Genomic DNA, 19,326 nt, shown 5'->3' with positions numbered 1-19,326 from the left:
TACGTGCTTATTTCATAGGGTGTATGAGGGAGTTAATTTTGATAGTGAATTTCAGAGTACTACAGTGCATGTACGTTTTCCTACTTAGGGCCAAATGATAAGAGAAGCGGAGAATTACTTTAGGAAAAGCAAATATTCCCCACTGTCTGTTGTAGCCCTGCTGATTTGCACAGGGACAAGCAGACGTGGCGTGTATTCCACGTGTGGTGGCTTACGTAGGGGTCRTGGTTTCAACATAGCTCAGTCAGTGAGTTTTCCTATTTTAATTTTATAGGCATATTTTCTAGTGCATAGCAAGGGGAGAAAAGAGTGGGCAGAGAGAGTAAAGCTTTGTGATCTTAATGTAAATACCTATATGCAACCCTGGGGGAGCTGACACCACTGCCTTAAATGACAGCTTTCTTTGCTTTAATTTGAATGGGACCACAACCAAGTTCTATAGGAGATTTTTGTGCTGAGGTCATCATGTGTAATGAATACAGCTGGCTGTACATGGTCATGTGGATAGCTGGACTTTTTTTTTTTTTCTTCTTAATTTTAAAAACAGGATTAGGCAGAACTTGAGGGAAAAACATGCTCGACACATAGCTGATTTACGAGCTTACTATGATGCCGAGATACAGAGCTTAAAACAACAGCTAGAGGAAAGCCATAAAACTGCTTCCTCTGAAGATTTGAAGAAAATCAATCAAAATCTTGCTGACAGGTACTGTTTGTCCTTGTTTGTCCTCTCTCTCTGTTGCATGATATTTTTCCCATTTTAAAAACTACGTATGTTTGTTTAAAATATTTTGAAGTTTATTTTGCTCTTAAATTCTGAAGATTTCTTGCATCTGTTGATGCCTAACAATAATTTTAAACTAATCCTCAAGTGTGATGTTTGAACCAAAGGCTCTGTGCCTTGTTTGACCCGATTACTGCTGAAAGCAGTGGAAGTTTTGCTCAAGAAATGCTGGCAGGCTGAGGTAGAGCAAAACAATTTGTCATGGAAGCGTCTACGTTGTAAGACTGTGCTTGCCTGTTGTGCTGGTGAACATCATCCCTCTTTATTGTTCTTGTCAAAGCTACAGGTAATACAGGAACCRTGTTGGATTTATTGGGAGCTCTATCAAACTGACTTCTTTGATACTTTTGCCAGTCAATGCTCTTTGTCCAGATGTTACCGCTGGAGGTTGTGTGCCTCACCTCTGTTCTACTCAACATAACTTGARTGTTTGCCATTGTATAGAAGTTCAGTGTGATTTTTATATCATTATTGCCAATCAAAACACCTATTATAAATTTTGTCAGGTATTTTAACTGTCTAAATTTATGTCCTTCAGAATAATTGGAACTGTGTGTGGGTGACTGGGACTCTTTTGTACTCATCTTCTAGCACTAGTGCAGCCTGTCTATTAGAAGTGACTTCTGAGCAGTCATTTATTCAGTTACAAGTAGCTTGCGATACAATTTCAGTCATTAATTATCACACAGCATCATCAATTAGCTGAAGTGGAGCTCTGCCTTGGTGCATCTCAGCTGCTTTTGGTTCTGGCGCTCTTATGCTCTGAGCCATCTGGAGCGTCTCTGCTGCTTGCCCACCGTGAGCCCCAGAGCCCTCGCTCGCAGAGGTGCTCGGTGCCTGCGGCAGAGGCGGAAGGCGATGGGCAGATGTCGCAGGTTGGGCGCCCAGAGTTCGTGGCGGTGCTGGAGGCAGATAGCTCAATTCCCCCAAGTACGAATGCGGCTAATGCGGCACTATCATCTCRCAGAGCCGAGGTAAAGAGCGAGTAATGATTCCAAAACACTTGGGCATTGTCGGGCTGAATGCCATAGGAAAGCYAACGAGAAAATAATTCTGTCATCAGAGGAGCATTTGAAAAACGGCCTGTGGTTAAGGCATGATATATTGAATAGCAGCTTATGAACAAAGAGTAAAGCGCACTATGTATGCTGGAATGAGGCAGGGTCCTTTAGAAAAAAAAAAGATGGGATGTGTTGTCATGTATAGGCACAAGGTGTGGGAATTAWGGTTGCATGATTATAAAAGCAAGATAATTTATAACCATGAGAAAGTTTGATGCTCCTTTTCATGAGTAGCAGGTGTCAGACTTGGAGTCCAAATTAAAAACCATCCTGGTAAGTTATACGTTGAGTTGTAGTTTCGCTACATGGCAGCTCTTCTTGTTCTCCTCAGTTGTGTGCTATTGATATAAGATGGTGCCCATTTCCACACATGGGTACTGTTTGTCTGTGTTTTTTCAGTGGCTGTTTTTAATATAATTGGATTGCTTGTGTGTGTGAGAGAGAAAAAATGTAGATTTATTTGAAAATTTCAAGAGACTTGTAATTTTTATCTTTTAAATAGGTGTGACCAGTTAGATGCAGCTCTGAATGAAGCAAGTGCTCGCATGAGAGCCCTTGAAAATAAGAATAATATGCTAGAAAAACAAGTGGTAAGTATATATTTTTGGTGACACATTAGTTCAAGGTGCTTATTAGCTAAAATGGTAAGAGAATGCACTTRTTAATTGTTATTCTAATCTAGATCTTTCTGCTGTTTGATTTTCAACCTTTCTTCTTAATATGTGATATCAGCCAAGATGTTACACAGGTGACTTTCCTAGCTGTGTTTCTTGGACTCCCTACTTGAATTTCAGATGAGAATCATCAGTTTTGCTTATAAACAACCCTTATATGCACAGATCACCTTTCCAGGTTACCAGGGACCAAACAAAGTTCAATGGTAAAATGTTTGTGATGTGTTTCTGATGTCTCCCTCTAAAACAAAATCAAATAATAAAACATCTAGTGGGCAAAGGAAAGGGAAAAAAAATCTTTGCTACTTCCTTTTTGGTTTCATATTACATCTCTGTGATAATAGCAAATCTCATGCACACAGAGGAAAAAAAATACTATCTTTCTATGTGTATTTCTACAGTTTTTCTGGCTAGGTCAGACCAGTTCTTTCATGACTGCATAGCTSTGTTTATTGGTCAAAGAACAGGACATTTTCTTCTCATATGGATCTAGGAGATGGGATTCAGCTGACTTAGCCATACCTGTCTGGGAACTGCCAGGTAGTTCTAGCCAGCTGTCAAGATTCCCGCTATAGCTGAAGGAAAGCGAGTTAGCCAACTGGACGAAGCCGTACAAAATGGGTATTATCTTGTGGGTCTTTAGTCTTCATTTTAATTCTTTAAGCATTATAGAAATGAACAAAACCATCTTTCCTCCTTTTAGTTGATGCACAGATATACACCTGTTTTCYATTTGGGGGGGTTTCAGGTTATGCCTTGTACTGAAATCAAAAGTCTGCTGGGTAAACATTATAATGAATGTTGTCTTTCTTCTGCAGACAGAGTGGAGAGAACGCTTTTATGCAGTCAATAGTACTTCCAAAATTTTGCAAGAACGTATTGAAGAAATGCGCACAAGTAATAAAGAGAAGGATAACACTATAAGTCGACTAAAATCAAGGCTTAAAGATCTAGAGGAAGCATTTGAAAAAGCTTACAAATTGTCTGATAATAAAGATACAAGGCTAAAGGAAGAAAATAAAATGTTTCAGAATGTAAGTAAGAAAATGGGCAATGATGTCTACCATTACATCCAAGACTTGCTGTGTTCATAATGTGCTTTGATAAACCACTCAATTTACTATTGTGAAAACTTAATGCACATCTAAGAACAGAAACCTACATTTGACTTTAAGTTAGGCATTAGGTGATACTACAAACCTAATAGATATTTTAAAACTTGTTTAAGGCAGCAAGTATGTACTTTGATTGGTCGCTAGTAAAGAACTCATTGCATCTTGTTACAGCTACGTATGATAACACTTGTGGTAGCTCATTTCAGGTATTTTATTACTCTTTAAGCTGTTAGCTCATTTTCCTTTTAGAGGAATTACAGGAAATAATTTGTTTATAGCTTTCAAGTCCAGATGGCAGGCTAGGAGGTGGTTTGCAACCGCAGAGGGACGTGTCTCTGCCTACTCAGTTTCTGCTGTCTCCAGCAGCTTCATCTTTGTGGTATCTTAATAGCTTACTATTTGTGTATCTGGAGGGGCAGCATCTACAGGGCTAAACTTAGAACAAGGATTTTTTCCTCTCTTTTAAGCTTAGTGGGAATAGACTGAACTTATTTTTCATAACTAATGAGTTAACAACCAAGTTAACAACTTGGTATAACTGTACAAACTGTATGTATTATTTCAGGCTGAATCAAAAGAATTGTGCCCTCTGATTCCTCAACAATAGCTTTATAGTATATTGAAATGGATTTGTCTTGGTGAAATAAATATAAGCTGGAAAAACTATTAGATGCTTTAACTTTTTTTTTTTTTTTTTTAACAATTAAAAATTCAAAAGTATTGAAATATTGGCTGAAATACAAAGTCAGCTTTAAAGTCAGTGAGGAATTTCACCAGTTCCTTCTTCTCCTTTAGTTCCTTTAGAGATAAATCATTTGAAATTAGAAATATGATGTGTAAGTAGTTGTCTCCTTTGTCTCTCCTATATTTTTTTCTGGTTAGAACAAATAGAGCTTAAGAAATAATGTTGAAATTTTTTTCTAGAAAAATCAAATACACACTATATCCTCACAGTGCTTATGCATACATTAGACAAGCGATTAAGATAGTTTTACTCACAAAAATCAACAAAAACGTCAATTGTATTTATTTTTAGTTTTGTTTCCTTTTTTTTAGCTTTTAGGAGAATATGACTCCCTTGGAAAAGAACATGAAAGAGTAAAGGTAGGTAATACACTAGTTAATATTATATGTAAACTTTTTTTTTTAAGTAAAATCTTTATTGCATAACTTATGTAAGAATATCCAGCTATCCAACTATAAATGAGGAGATAGAACAACCTGTTCTTTATCATCTGTTTTTTTAAGGCCAACATGTTTCATGCAAATATCTCCGAGCTAATATGTGCCATAGAATTAACTGAATTCACTTATGTATTTAGAAAAGATCAAACAGAGAGATCCATATTTACTTTAACTGATAACTTCTTACTGTATCTTCAGAGCCCTAGAAAGGGGAAAAGAGGGAGTTTAGAGTATATCAGAAGAGTGGGTTTTTTTGTGGTGGTGATGTTGTTGTTGTTTAATAATATTCCAGTCATGGACAGCAAAAGTACTGCAAAGTCAAAAGCAACGAACTTTAATGGAATTTCCTTTCAAATAGGAGGGCATAGTTAATGCATTATTTTCAAAACTGATGTGGAGTTATGCATTTTTTTATATATTTATGTAGTTTCTGAACTTGTTGCTTTCTTCCTTGTGTACTGTGTAGGATACATTAAATGCAACGGAAAACAAATTGCTTGATGCAAACACCCAGATCTCTGATTTGAAAAGGTAATTCCGAAATGGTCTGAACATTATTTTAACAGTATGAAATATAGGCTATGCCATAGGTAGCATGTACTTCTAGATCATGATGGTAGTAGATCTTGCAATTTTATTTACATCTTTTAAGTATTTTATGTTGCTTTGTGTTGCTTTGCAGACATTGTAAGAATCTCAGAAARTGTGGTTTTTACTTCCTTGCTCACAGCCTCTTCCAGTGGGATGTAATCAACTGCTTCCTTCCGGACTGTCGCTCAGCTGGTCCAGCCAGTCCACTGCTCAAGCTTTCACTGCTACAGTTGTCTCCTCAGCTGCCCCCATCTTCAGCTAACCACTCTCTCTCCTGGTTTTCAGGAGTGAGGATGCTGCCAGGAGTTTGCTGTTCAAAATTATGGCTCCTAGGCATGAATAAAGGACAAAGGTGTTCGATGCATAGAGCAGGAATAAATTCTTACGCCTCCTGGGTAGGCACTAGGGAGGACATGTGTAACCATCAAGGGATTTARGGCTATGAATGTGTCTTCCCATTTGGGATTTCTCAGCCACTCCCTGTCAAGGCTGTTAAACTGTGCATTTGCTCAGAGAAGTGTAGAGAGGTGGGAGGTGAGGAATTAGTTTTGAGAGGGCTCTAAGGCAGGCATCAGGAGTTGATGTCCCATGTCATTCAGCTCCCTCTGAGTTTCTTTTGTGATTATGTGCTGTCATCATTTTCTTTTCTGTGTTTATATGAGCAGCTGGAGCCCAGCTATCCAAAGTTAGAAAGACCAAGAGAGATTTTTTTTTTTCTTCATGCATAATTTTTCATTTTTTTTTTTTTTCCCCCCTAGAAATGTGCCTACCAGTTTCACCTTAGAATTCATTCCAAATGTCATTACCACCGAGCATTAACTTGTGCATAGTCTTCAGCCAAAACCAGAAAGAGAACAAATGTGATGCTCCTGCAAATGTTGCAACAGTTCTTTTCTTTGATGCTCAGGTCAGCTGATTTTTAAAGAAAAAGAATAGAAAGAATTTAAAGAAGGAATAGAAGGAAGCCAAAATCCAACACTCTGCCTACAGTCCTTGTTGAGGAAATGAAGATACTGTGAAGAGCAGCTCAGTCTAGAATTTCTCTTACTGCTTTTATTGTTCCCACCTGTTTGTGGATGCTGCTAGGTAGGGGCCATTCCAGGCTAGGGGAGCTGTAGTGGAAAAAGGAGATTTTTATTTCCTGCTCGGGAGAGCTGTATTTCTGTTAAGGGATCCTCCAAGCAGGAAGCGTGTAAGATTGTGTTGCGTTGCCAAGGGCTGGTTCACTGGAGRTGGGTGCTGCAGTATATGGGAGAGGGGCAGATCTCATGGAGAGCCTGAGCAGCAGATTGATGGAGTCACCTAAGTGACACACAGGAGAATAAGCCACCCATTAAAATCGGAGTGGGGGATAAATGCATCACTTCAAGGAGGAAACAGATTTTTTTTTCCTGCCTTTTTTCTAACTCCTCTGCATTGAATGCTTTAATCTACAGCAGTAACTCCTGGTCTGTCTTTCTAGCTAGGTTAGTTGAATTAAACCAAGAACTCAAATATATATTTATATATTGATAGATCAAGCTGTAACAGTTACCCTTGTTCTTTGCTTGTTTTTCTCCTGCTTTACCCAGGATATCCAAATAAAAATGAGCAAACCATATTTTAATACTCCAAGAATAATCTTATGTTTCTTTAATGTCTTTTAAACCATCTTATAATGTGTCCTTGTTACTTTCATATTAGAACAATTTCAAAACTTGAAGCTCAGCTTAAGCAGGTAGAACATGAAAATATGTTGAAACTTCGTCATATTACTGAAAGTCGTTTAGGAACCTCTTGTGCCAAGTAAGTGAATATTCCAACAATGTGAAAACAGATTATGTGTGTTTTTTTTTTTTTAAACCCTTTTTATGTGTTTTGGCTAAAAAAAGGATAAAGAAAATGTGAAACTATAGGCTAAACTGGATTAGAGATGTGATACAGATACTTCACATACCAAGAAATTATTAAAGAAATCAAATACTATATAGGTGATCTGACAAACTCTATCTCTGCAATTTTCAACCTGAGCATTTATTATGTATTGGTTACTCAGCTGTATAGGGATTTCCATGCTCAGCAAAGATCTTGGGAATAAAATCTGACAGTCCAATTAGACTTTAGAGGTTTTCTTTGTGCCCTGATGTCTCTGATTKTAGAGGCTAATTATTACTTTTTGTGTTTCTAAATATAGTTTGTACAAGTATCCTGAGAGTAGTGTAGAAGTTGAATTAAAATGCATGCTCTCATTTGGATTGTGAATTTCTGTTAATCAGAAGTTGGCCTGTGTTCTGTTTTGCTACCTTTATATTTTAGACCTGAAAAACTTTTGTCTCCRTCTGAGATTACGTTGATGTGTTTTTCTTTGTTTTTTAGTATTTAAAAATAAAAAAACTCCAATTCAGAACTGATACTGAAACATTAATGTAATGTGTTTGGGGGAATGTCTGTTCGCATATGTTGAACAGTAGTATTTTTTTATCTAATTTTATTGATTATTATGACCCAAATAATTTATGCTTTAATAAATGTCAGGGACAGTTTTCTAGTTAGAACTGTTTTAATATCTACGAATAGGATCCCGCAACAACAAAGGATAAAAAGGAAGACCTAAACACTGTGGATCCTGCTCGCTGGGGAGGGAGGGYGTAAGAACCTCCATGGATTTGGAGGCTGGTTTGTCCCTATCTGATGCTGGAGGCCCAGAGAAGCCTCGTTCCAGTTGAATGCGCAGCAGGGTAAACTTACAGGACAGTGGTTATRGTTAAATATCTTGAATAAGCAAGAACTTTTCTTTTTTTCTTAAGTATCTACTTTCCTGTGAATAAAAACCTGTATTTCTAATACTTATACAACCTTCATTAGCCAGTGTTTATCGCTCTCTCAAATTGTCAACAGTGGTTTTTGGGAGGTTTATTTGTTTAAGAGACTGATAAATTGTGTCAAAAGGAAAGCTGGGATCAGATGCTTTGAACTAGTGAAGGTGTCAACACCAAATTTTTGTTATCAGTTGAGAAATGGACGGTACGCAAATCTGGGTCCAAGTAAGCAACACTAATTTACAAGGAGACTTGTGTGGCATTTTGCATTCGGACAATACTGCCTAATTAAGACAGAAACCTCAACATCGGGGGGAAAATTTTTTTTTCTTTACAAGCTTGTTTTTAAAAGCAGTTATTTTTCCATRGAACTTGCAGTTTTGTTGTATATTTGTTATTGTTTCTGCTTAACTTGAATAAATGACTGGATTTTCATAATTAAAAAAAAATCAAAGCTTTTTATAATTCTGAAGTTTTTCATTCCTATAGCAAGCTGGCAACTCCTGATGTCAGCAGGCGGAAGTGGCTGATACCGGGAGCAGAGTACTCGATCTTCACTGGCCAGCCTTTGGAAATCCAGGAAAGCCCCAAAGATAACAGACTAGAAGAAACCTATATTCCTTCTAGGTGAGCTGGTTTCCTTCAGCCTCTATGATGATTAAAGGGAATGTGGCTAAACACTCTGTCCAAAACTGACTAGATTCATATTTCTAGATTCTTGTGCATGTAGTTTTAAACAGAGTTCTAAAGTTTCTCAGTTTTTTGCAAGTACTATACAATTCTCTTAAAAACAAAACAAACTTCTTCCTTTACCAACATATGAAGCAAGCAGCAGCGCTGTAGCCTTCAGTACCTTCCCTGAAATATCAGAAAGCTTGAACTGCGTCTTGCACTGTTGCCTTCCTGTTCTCTGGCATGTTTGTGCCCATTTCTCCTCCGCGTTTGGGCATGGAAATGCTCTGTTGTATTAAACTATTGTGGTTGGCTGCAGCTTTTTGCCGGTCTGAAGCTTCAGTTGTTTAGGGTGTCATTTCTCGGATTTCCTTCTTCCTCGGAAGTTTTTGAGCCTCTGTCAGGATGTTTTTAGTTCTCAGAGTTTACATCACATGCTTAGAAAATGTAAAATCACCAAATTTAACTATTACCGTTCAACTTTAGATTCTTGTATTGGTCTATAACACGGTCCTCTGAGGTTCTTGAGTAAAATTAAAAATCACTGTAAAGTTCCTGTTTTGGCAACAAACTATAAAGATCAGAATAAATTTCTCTGGGTTTTTGTCTGTTCAGCCTGCATTTGGATAGCCAAACTAAAATATAAAAGCTTGATCCTTTTTTTTCTTTTTCTTTTTTTCTTCAAGTTCTTTAAGGCACCATTCTCCTCCTGAAAAGGACCCTTCACAAGAAGACTCTTCAACAGGCACAACAGAGAAGAAGGAAAATGAGATGCCAGAAGCACCAATAATTAAAGCCTTTAAAGAACKTGAAGAGGGAAAAGCATTTAAAGACTGGGGTACACAGACAGAAAAAGAAGACGCATCAGCTAGTAAATTTTATTTTTTATATATTCCTAAGCCTGTCTTTAGTGGCTTTTCATTTGCATGTCTTTTGGTTTTGTTATCCCCAGGATAAAAGTTGATGGGACTCAAATGATAAGATAAAAATAGTTTCTAGCGTGCAAACTTCTGGAGTTTTCCTAAGCAAATTTAAAATGATACAGCTAAGTGACTTGTTTAAAATGGAAGGAATGCAAAGGTTGCTGTTAGACCCCAAGCAAGTCAGTCCTTTCTCTGAGAATATTTCAGTATTTATAAACACTAATGGAGTAACTAACAAAGTTCTGTCTGGCTGTAATTCCGCTTCAGTTTTGTTCTCATCGTGCAATACCAGAATGTTTATTATGAAAGCTAGCATCCACACTGTGGGACTGCGCAGAGCTGTTCTAATAATGGGGATTTAGGAGGGCTCGTAAGCAGAAAACCTTGCGTCTTTCCTGAACGCTTATGGTTTTGGCTCAGGCAGGTGCTCCAACCATCTTTTCCAAAAAATACTTTTGTCCTGCTTTCCACTGTCTATCAAATTGGTCTTATTTTACATCACTTTTCTCCCACACATGCTGCAAAGCATCCTTTTTCATAAGGTGGTTTGACTATCTGCTTTATGACTATAATGAACAGGAAGTGAGATTTTAAGCTAAGTAGCACAAATATGTTGGCATGAGGTAGGCTAAGTGCAGTCTCTGTGCAGTAAAAGCTGAGTACAGGAGCATATTTGAGTTTTTGTATCAAAAAAGATACTATTATTATTTTTTTTCAATTAGAAACATCCAGTCGACGTCAAACTGTTGGGTTTGATGAAACTTCTTTTGTTGCTAATCGGTCCCCAGAGAAAGCTAAAGAACAGCAAAGACCAAAGCGATACAGCTCCCCGTGCGGCCAGAGGTCCTCCTCTCTGCCTCCTTCAAACAGGAGATCAAACACTCCAAGTAAGTGCTGTTCTGATGTTTGGCCGGTGTTCCTCAAAAAATGCAGGCAAAGGTGTTTAAATAATGGAAGGCTGCTCTAGAAGAAMGAAAAGTAAAAATAGGATTCTGCATTATTCTAATAGATAATCTGAAAAAAGGCTTGCCTAAAATCACAGAAGGTGTGAAAGCTGTATGTTTAGCTTCATTTTTCTGTGTTGTGATGCAATTTTCATATAATGTAAATAAACACATAGACAGCTTTGAAAAGTATCATTTTAAGACCTAAACACTTGATCACCTGAGTGGGAGGAATCTTAGGTACTTAAATGTACTTTGACTTTCACAGCAACAAGAGAGATAATGTTGGCCCCAGTGTCTGTGACATACAGCCCAAAACGATCCCCAAAAGAGAACCTCTCTCCTGGATTTAGTCATTTGCTTAGCAAGAATGAAAACACAGTGACAAGGTACGTATTTTGTGAATACAATTGTGTTCTGGTAATTATTATAACAGCAGTATGTTTATACMGGCTTAATACTGTTACTGCTGTTTCTTGTTCATTTTAAAAAGTTCTAGAAAATATGAGTCAGGCAAAGATGTCTATATATAAAGCTAAGTTTATTTTCTGAAATATATGGCAAGAAAAATCTAAAATATCTAGAACAATTTCCCTTATTTAGCATTCACAAAGACAAAATGTTGGGTTTATTATTACATACATTGGCACAATATTGACCAGTGACAAAGTAGTAGTTAAGGAAGAATTGTTCTGTGGAGAATTTCCAGATCCACATGCAGCTTATCAGGAAATACAAATAAAAGATGAAAGAAGTATCTACCTAGAGCGTCACTTAAACATGTATATAAACACTTCTATTTATAAACATGGGAAAAATGTAAAAAAATTATATTTAACTTTCTACTAACTGAACTAGTTACTATGGTTTATATTAGATGTCTTTGTGTGGCGAGGCTGGTGGAGTTTGAGCGACTGTGCTCAGTTAAAGTGTAGGACACAGATGCATGAGGAGGAAGAAGTGTTCAGCATCGGTCTTCAGGTTCTTGTGGGTGACCAGGTGGGAGCGCAGCGTGTTTGGGAGCGAGGGCTTGGCATCCTTCTGAAAGGAAGCGGCATGAATTCGGTGTGTTCAGATAAGAGGATATCAGGTTATGGTACTAYTAACAGTATATAGAAGACTCAATTTCTGTGGGATATAAATTGTTTAAAAACAAGTTGCTTATTTAACCATAAAGAAGAAAAGATTAAAAAATACTATTTCGGATGATAAATTATTTTTAGCGAGTAATTGTTGTGTGCTTCCTGCCTTTCTGTAGATTTGATATCCTTCTGGATGACCTGGAAACTGTTCCTACATCTACTTTACAGCATAGCAATCCAAGGAAAAGGCTCCAGTTTCTCTCACTAGATGATGCGGAAGGTAATCTGTCAAAGTGGGGGACAATGTTCTTTGTACTTTTTGGAGTTTATAAAACACTTTAATTCCCCAACAGAAACATTTTCTTTTACCATAATTTCTTCCCAATTGATAACAGTTGTTCAAATAGAAAGCTGACACTTTATGCTATAAACTTCAAAAAATCCTCTAAATATTGTACAGCCTTTGTCCTATTATACTATTTATCTATTATAATACCGGAGATAGAGAAGTCCCATTTGTACAGTATTTTATTTTTATGTATATGTGTGTGTGCACAAACACAGTAGAACAACAAAAATAATTCAATTGAGAAAGAAGGGCAATATGTTTTCTGATGCTTAACTCGGTTATAATGCATATCTTACTAGGATCTGTATTAAGATGTATGTGCTCAGCTGTACTAATAGAATTCTATTACTAAGCATTGCATTACAAATAACAAAGAGTAAATATAATAAAGCTAGTTGTTTCAGCTTTTTAATGATTGATTGAACCAAATCTTTTCTCACTTTTAAATTTTTGTCACAATATTCTGCTTTTGTTTTATATTAATGCATTTATTTAGACTAGTGTTTTCATGACAACTGCTCTACATGGGGATATTTAGAAATCTTGTACCAGTAAAAGTAGTTATTAATTAGTACATTATAGTAGTCTATTTGTTAACCAAAAATATGTTGTTTTATAAAGATCACTCAAAAGATGACCCATACAAATGTTTTGCATTCTTCCATGAAATTTGCCTGAGGCGAGCTAATGAGGCTTTGCTACTCCCTATCCGCAGTTTACGTTTACATACTTCCAAGATCACATCACTTCTCTTGTTGATAGTTTCTTTTTTCTGTCCTATACAATAATTGTATAGAATTGCAAAATAAATAAAAAGAGCCCTATTTTGTTGATAGGAAGGCATCATTCAGGTGTCAGACAGAGCTCTTGTGCCGAATCCTTCAATAATGGAACGACGAAAACAACAGCTTGGGATGAGAGGAGCGTAGCACAGAAACTATCTCCCTGTGAGAGAGACTTCAAGTACGCAGCAAGGATTCAGACTCTGGCTGAAACAGAGAGACTTTTTGATGAGCTCACTCAGGAAAAGCAACAGGCAACCGTTATTTTTATTTTAAAGTTGTGGCTAAATACAGTGTTTGTATGAGAGGTGAGGGATGCAGTGGTATACGTACATGACGCATGGCTGAAGTTYGTGCATAATTTCCAGGGTCACCCTGGGGAAGCACCCCTGTCTTTCCCTGCTCTCCTTCTGGTGCTCCAGTCCTTCCTTGTCCCTGGCTTTGCTGAAGGAGAAACACTTAACATAAACACAGTGTGGATGGAAGGGTCGGAGTGAATTTCCTTCCTTCCTTCCTTTCTTACCAGACACTGTTTTAAATCAGCCTTTCAAACAAGAAAGGTTAGAGTACTAAACTATCCTGGCAGCTAAGTAAGAGCGCTGTCTTCTTCAGAACGATCCTTGAGAGGGTTGGCTTCTGTATGTCTATTTTTGTATCACTTTTGTATGGTTTAGTATTAAGGTAACAAAAGTTGTTGTCTGAGAACAATGCTGGATGTGTATGTGTAATGTGTATGGGATAACTCGCCTCTCCCCTGTGAGATTAAAGGTTAGAGGCTTGCACAGGCTCTTGAAACTGTCATTTACAGCTGAAGTATTTTCTGTTATTAGATTGAGGCTGCATTGAGTCGAATACCTTGTTCTGGGGGAAGAATGACCTTGCAAGCAAGATTAAATCAGGTGAAAAAACTTCTGCGTAAGACTGTTCTCTTCAGTTGCTCTTCTACTGTTTGAGAATATATAGTTTAGGTGACAGTTTTACTATAAGGTGTGATTACTGTGAGGTTTTTCCATACCATTGAGCAGTGCTCCTGAATTGGGCTGAATTTTGAATCCATATATAAGATGATCTCCAGACTTTATTAAAAGATAATGGGGAAGTTACTGCAAATTAATTATAAATCAGAATCACTATGTATAAAGGTATAAGGATAATCTATATGATAGTGATTCAGAAAAGAACAGAATAATTAGCCCTGCCAACATTTGTGCTTTTTTTCCCCACAAGCAGAAAATCTTATATATGTGTGTGTGTGTGTGTGTGTGTATATATATACACACACACACATATATAAACACAGTGTATATTTTGCATAGGACTATATTTTCATTGTTTGTACCTGGAAGCAGTTTTTCAGAATTACCACAGGAATAATCTGCCCTTGCGATAACAGGTATAAGAGGTATAAGGGTATATATAAGGGTATATATAAGGGCAATACATTAAGAAAATGCAGCGACTGTGAGATAGATCCCTGAAGCTGCATCGAGGACGTTGTGCTGTAGAACCGAATGCAAAGGGCAGTTCTTGTTTCGCTGGGGCATTTTGTCTGCTTGAAAGCATAAAGAAGAAAACAGAAAGGCAAAAATAAGTAATGTAGGTGGAATGCGGGAGAGCGTCGTCTTGGGAAAGCTCTGCAGATTCTTATAATGAGCACAAATGCCTCAAAGTTGTAGGGTTTTTTTTCTTTTTTTCCTGAAAAGCCTGCAACTTCGGCTTTTCTGCAACTGTAATCCCAGGGCGCTTTATCAACTGTTTTAGAGAAAAAGCGCATTCTAGTGAATTAATATTGCTATTCACTCTGCTGGTCAGCTGTTGCCTAAATGTGTCTCCCTGGGTATCGGCCCATCCCAAACCTTGCCGAGTTTATCTTGACAAGTTTTATATTTCTCACAGAAACAAAGAAATATCTGAAACAGGTTTGAGGGTTTTTTTGTTTTGGGATTTTTTTTGGGGGGGGGTAGGAGTGACTCACGAGAAGGGGGGAAGGGGGGATCAGAAAACATGAATACACACACATACATAAAAATAATATGAGAAACCTGCAGGACTGGCTCTATTTTATGGATGCTAATGGAATGCTAATAATATATCAGAAAGGATGCTGGTTGAAAGTAGGAATAATAGAAGTGATTGTGTTTTAGTGTATGTGATTAAGTCTTTCTTTTTTTTTCTTTCTTCCCCCTCTTCAACTCCTTCCTTTAGGAAGCCCTGGAAGATCGCTTGGAAAGGATTAATAGAGATTTGGGATCAATACGCATGACTCTGAAAAGATTTCATGTTTTACGTACCTCTGCAAATCTTTGAGAATTCTCTCTTGAATTTAAATATGCTTTTGTTTGCACTAATGTATAATTATGCACTCAGTAAATGCAAATTGTTTTGTATTTTTATAAACCCTGAATAGTAGTTTTACAACCATGTTACCCTTTACACGCAGCAATATTTTGTACTTCAAACAGCCACCTATATTTTAAACATATTTTTGTTACACTTGAGGAATGGATCTGTTTATCCTGTATTTTAATATTTTTAAAAAATAATTATTTTTAAATAGGGATATTAGATTTATAATAACAATAAGCAACTAAAAGGCAGCTTGTTTTCAGAAAATGAAATGATCATGTTATCCTTTTGCACTTTGTTTTCCTCATCATTTTATAAGCATTGAAGGTATGTTGTAAATAATAGTTAATAGGAAATTTTGAACTTTTCTATTATGCAGAAGGCAACATGAATCACCTGTGTTAAAGATAACTACCCGTATATGCGAAATCCTTTTAATTTAAACCATGTAACATAGATTTTTTCATTGTGACACTTTAAATAAGTATCTGCAAACTGGATGCTATTTAAGTAACTTTCTGTATAAATGTATCATTGGACTGAAGAAAATAAATGTTGTCTTTTTTACAGAATTGTGGGGGTTTTTCCTTGTACTGTAAGGTGAGACTAGAACAGAGMCAAATGAATTCAAGGGCAAATCTCTTGAAGTTAAAATATATTAATTAACGAAAAATGCTGTTCTGTTCCATATTTTGTTTTCCTTCGGGATCTCGGTTTCAATAAATAGTCTCAGTTTATCAACCATGTGGAACGTCTTCAGCACCTCTGACTTGAAAGTGACTCTCCAGCGTTTTGGGGAAGACGTTGCTCTCTCGCTGCCCGATACTGAAAAGCAGAAGACCTGCAGCAGGGGACGGGGGGGACGTTGCTTTTTGTTTCCACCTGTCCCGCCCTGCAGCCGAGGCTTCTTACCCAAGTCCTAAATATGGAAACTTTCTTTATTTCGCTCCTCTGGTTCTCTTGGCCTTTTCTCCATTGCCTTGGCTTGTTGTTTGCCTTTTAAAATTCCATTTGGAGTAATTAAAAAATAATTATCTTTATAATCATTCTTCAGAAAATAAATCCTCCCCCTGCCCTGTTTCCCCTTGGGGAATCATTTTACTATGGTAAAGGCACAGTTTAATGTTTTGGTTTTGCTTTGATAACTTCTCCGGTTCTCTCCCTCACAAGAACGCAGCGGAGATGGGCGCACGGCAAAAGCAGTCCCGCGAGTGACGCCGGGAGGCTGCTACCTGCCGGAGCCCCACGGCACGCCGCGGGCAGCCTGGAGCCGGGAGCCGGCCGAGCGCTGCTTCCCCGGGGCCTTGGGGAATCGCGGATCGTTCGCCAGATCCTTCACGATTCTCATGTGTTGCGCTTCTGCTTCAGCAATTTCAGAGGACTCCGATTTGCAAGAAGGGCTTTTCTTTGACCTTTTTAGTAACTAGGAGCGATACTTGCATTATGGCTGGCTGGCTGTGAATGGGTATGTGCTTTGCTAGCTTGGTCGCTCCTGGCTATGTTACTGAAATACTGCTCTGAATTACTTGGTGTCTCCCACCGTCGAAGGAGTGATGTTTTGGTACAGCAAGTACCTGGGTTCCCGAGATGGACAGCAGCCGTCCTCTCTCCTAGCGAGCTCCTCGACTCCAGTTGATGCTCCAAGACTGTAACTTCTTAACCAAAATTACTCTTTTAAAGTACGCTAGTTGGGTTTTAGTGCCCGGGCAGTGTTCCCAGTGCAGTTATGAGTGCACACTTCAAAACCAACCCAAGCTGTGTTTGTGCACTTACGTGTTTTTCTTGGTGAATGATGTATATTTGCTAGTTGGCACACTGCTGAATTACTGTCCAACATTGATTTTTAGTTTGTATTTTAATATTAAATAAACATCTAATTCGATTCTTTCCTGCTGCCCAAGAACAATAATAGGTTCTGGGATATTACATCAGYGATAATGTAGGTTTTAATCATATTGTGAGTTTCAAATTCTGTCCTTGTTCAAGATGTTTAGCCACCAGTGATGTGATTATTTTGCAGGGAAAGGCCAGAATAGCTGTCGTAAAGGAAGCTGGTGAAGGTCGGATTCTAAAATTAGAGCGCTGTGTTTTAAGCTATTCGGTGAAGACCTGTCCTGCCCATCCCCAGCCACCTCCGCCCTGGGGCTTCTTCCAATCCAGGAGCAGGGTTGGGGAGAAGTTGGGGATGTTAGTTACTCTTTCCAGGCATTCACCCAGGCATTTCTATGTTTTAGGGTTACAAAGGAGATGATAATTTACTCAAACACACTTCCAGGCTACACCAATACCCATTCAATTTTCATGGCATTTTGTATTCTTATTTGTAGTATTTATTCACAATGGGTTGAGGGGAAAAAACAATCTTGGCTCCCAAGTGCAGCTCTCCTATTTGGGTGAAGAGGTTTTCCTACCGTTGTGGATTAATGCCAAGTACAATTTAACACTTTCAAATCTATCATTCAGCGGGCAGGATTGTTCCAAGGAATCCATCATCAGAAAACCTAACGTGGCTCCAGATGTCTTAACATCCACATCTGTTAACAGCCTTGTTTTCTTTAATCAGCACTACAGCAAAAGCGAAAATAATTTCCTGACATACATAAGCAGCAAGTAGGTAAATCAGTTCAGATATTTCACTGCCTTTCCTTATAACCTCCCTTTATCTCCACCAAATTCTTTGCTGCTATTCCTATTCATATACTTTTTTTTTTTTTATTACATCCAGAAAAGTGAATTGTGAGTCAGAACTTATTTTTCAATCAAAATCCCTCCTCCATCTGCTGGAGCTCTTTAGGCTATTAGGCTATTTCTGTTCTATTGCAACACTGAGGAAAAAACTGAGCGTTGCTTTTAGTAAACTTCTCTAATAGAAAAAACAACCGGCTGGCTTGGGTGACCTGTGCAGCATGGGGCCGCTGGCCTGATTCTGCGGAGGGGCAGCAAATCTGCAGTTCCAGATTAAATCAGTGGGAGGCCTGAATGCCCAGCGCTTCCGAAAATCAGACCAAGCCGCAAGAAACTGGGCCACGCGAAAGGAGTGTTTACTTGGGAAACGTGACTGCTCTTGCTGTGCACTTTGGACACCGTCTTACTACGTTTTTTTTTCTTCCTCTCCAATAAGCCCTTTTAAAATTATTTCCCTTAACACAGGCAAATCACCTTGTTCTGGGTTTGGGGACGACTAAGAGCTCCTAGAGCAGCAGCTGCTTGTGCAGCTACGTTCCCCGGCTCTCAGCCCCGTAGGTGCCTGTCGCCTTCCCCGCTGTGCTGGGTTTTGCCCAGGTCTCCAGCCCTTGTCGGGCTCTTGCGCTGCCCCCCGGGACCCCCGCGGGCCGCGTTTCTCTCTAATAACAAACCTTACAGCTCCTTCAGCTCTGAGATTTACCGGTTGGCGTATAAAGCCTTTATTCGTCCCTGTCTCTTAAAAAACAAGCAAGACTTTATTTGTCCCACTGGAAGGTTCCAGTAGCATTTGTCTTGCCCTGGGAGCCTAAGCGCGACTGCGGCAGTGCAGGTGGTTTCCGCAAAACGCGCGTTTGCTGGCGAGCAGAGCTGCAGCCCCTTGGCTCGGGGGGGGGGGCGCGGAGAAGTGCAGGACCCCCGGGCTGGGGCTGGAGAAGGTGCAGGTGCGGGGAGACGCGCGGAGACCTCCGAGAGGAGGCCCAAGGGCGCGAAGCTGCCGTGACTCGAGGCGGGAGCCTCTGCGCCGGGGCTGGGAGCTGATGGCGTTCTGGATGTGCGGGGTGCGGAGGTGGCCAAAAAAAAGGGGGGGAGGGGGGGATTGACGGATATTTAGAACTTGGTCCAGCCCCTTTCGCTGCTGCCTTTCCCGAGCAAGGTGATTATTAAACCTTCAGGGATTTTAGGGAAGGGCGCGGGAGCGGCGGCAGCAGCCGGGCGGGGGCTGTTCCCGGTGCCGGCCCCGAGCTCGGCGCTCCCAGCTCTGCGGAGCCGCGGGGGAGCCGGGCCGGGGCGGCGGCGGCGCCGGCGAAGGACGAGGGGGGTCTCGGCCCCTTTCCG

At 39.1% G+C, this 19,326-nt stretch overlaps 1 protein-coding gene across 5 annotated transcripts in view; it reads left to right on the top strand.

Moving 5' to 3' along the window:
- The window catches only part of MPHOSPH9 (M-phase phosphoprotein 9), a 32,573-nt gene extending 16,695 nt beyond the window's left edge, over window positions 1-15,878 (top strand). For 4 of the 5 annotated variants that reach the window (XM_026058889.1, XM_026058886.1, XM_026058887.1 and 1 more), the window contains exons 11-24: window positions 548-706; window positions 2,348-2,435; window positions 3,338-3,553; window positions 4,691-4,738; window positions 5,286-5,350; window positions 7,094-7,195; window positions 8,698-8,835; window positions 9,567-9,751; window positions 10,526-10,690; window positions 11,016-11,136; window positions 12,006-12,109; window positions 13,015-13,214; window positions 13,791-13,859; window positions 15,166-15,878. In XM_026058889.1, the coding sequence (XP_025914674.1) occupies window positions 548-706; window positions 2,348-2,435; window positions 3,338-3,553; window positions 4,691-4,738; window positions 5,286-5,350; window positions 7,094-7,195; window positions 8,698-8,835; window positions 9,567-9,751; window positions 10,526-10,690; window positions 11,016-11,136; window positions 12,006-12,109; window positions 13,015-13,214; window positions 13,791-13,859; window positions 15,166-15,267 (1,762 nt within the window). In that variant the 3' untranslated portion in view covers window positions 15,268-15,878. Of the gene's footprint in view, window positions 1-547; window positions 707-2,347; window positions 2,436-3,337; window positions 3,554-4,690; window positions 4,739-5,285; window positions 5,351-7,093; window positions 7,196-8,697; window positions 8,836-9,566; window positions 9,752-10,525; window positions 10,691-11,015; window positions 11,137-12,005; window positions 12,110-13,014; window positions 13,269-13,790; window positions 13,860-15,165 lie in introns of those variants that run through there. The other variant, XM_026058890.1, reaches the window with a different exon arrangement.
- Window positions 15,879-19,326: the final 3,448 nt, after the last annotated feature.

Source organism: Apteryx rowi, unplaced genomic scaffold (genome assembly GCF_003343035.1).
Source record: "Apteryx rowi isolate R43461 unplaced genomic scaffold, aptRow1 scaffold_15, whole genome shotgun sequence".
Taxonomy (NCBI): Eukaryota; Metazoa; Chordata; class Aves; order Apterygiformes; family Apterygidae; genus Apteryx; species Apteryx rowi.
Note: the sequence above shows the minus strand (reverse complement) of the source record. Positions and strands in the feature narration are given on the sequence as shown.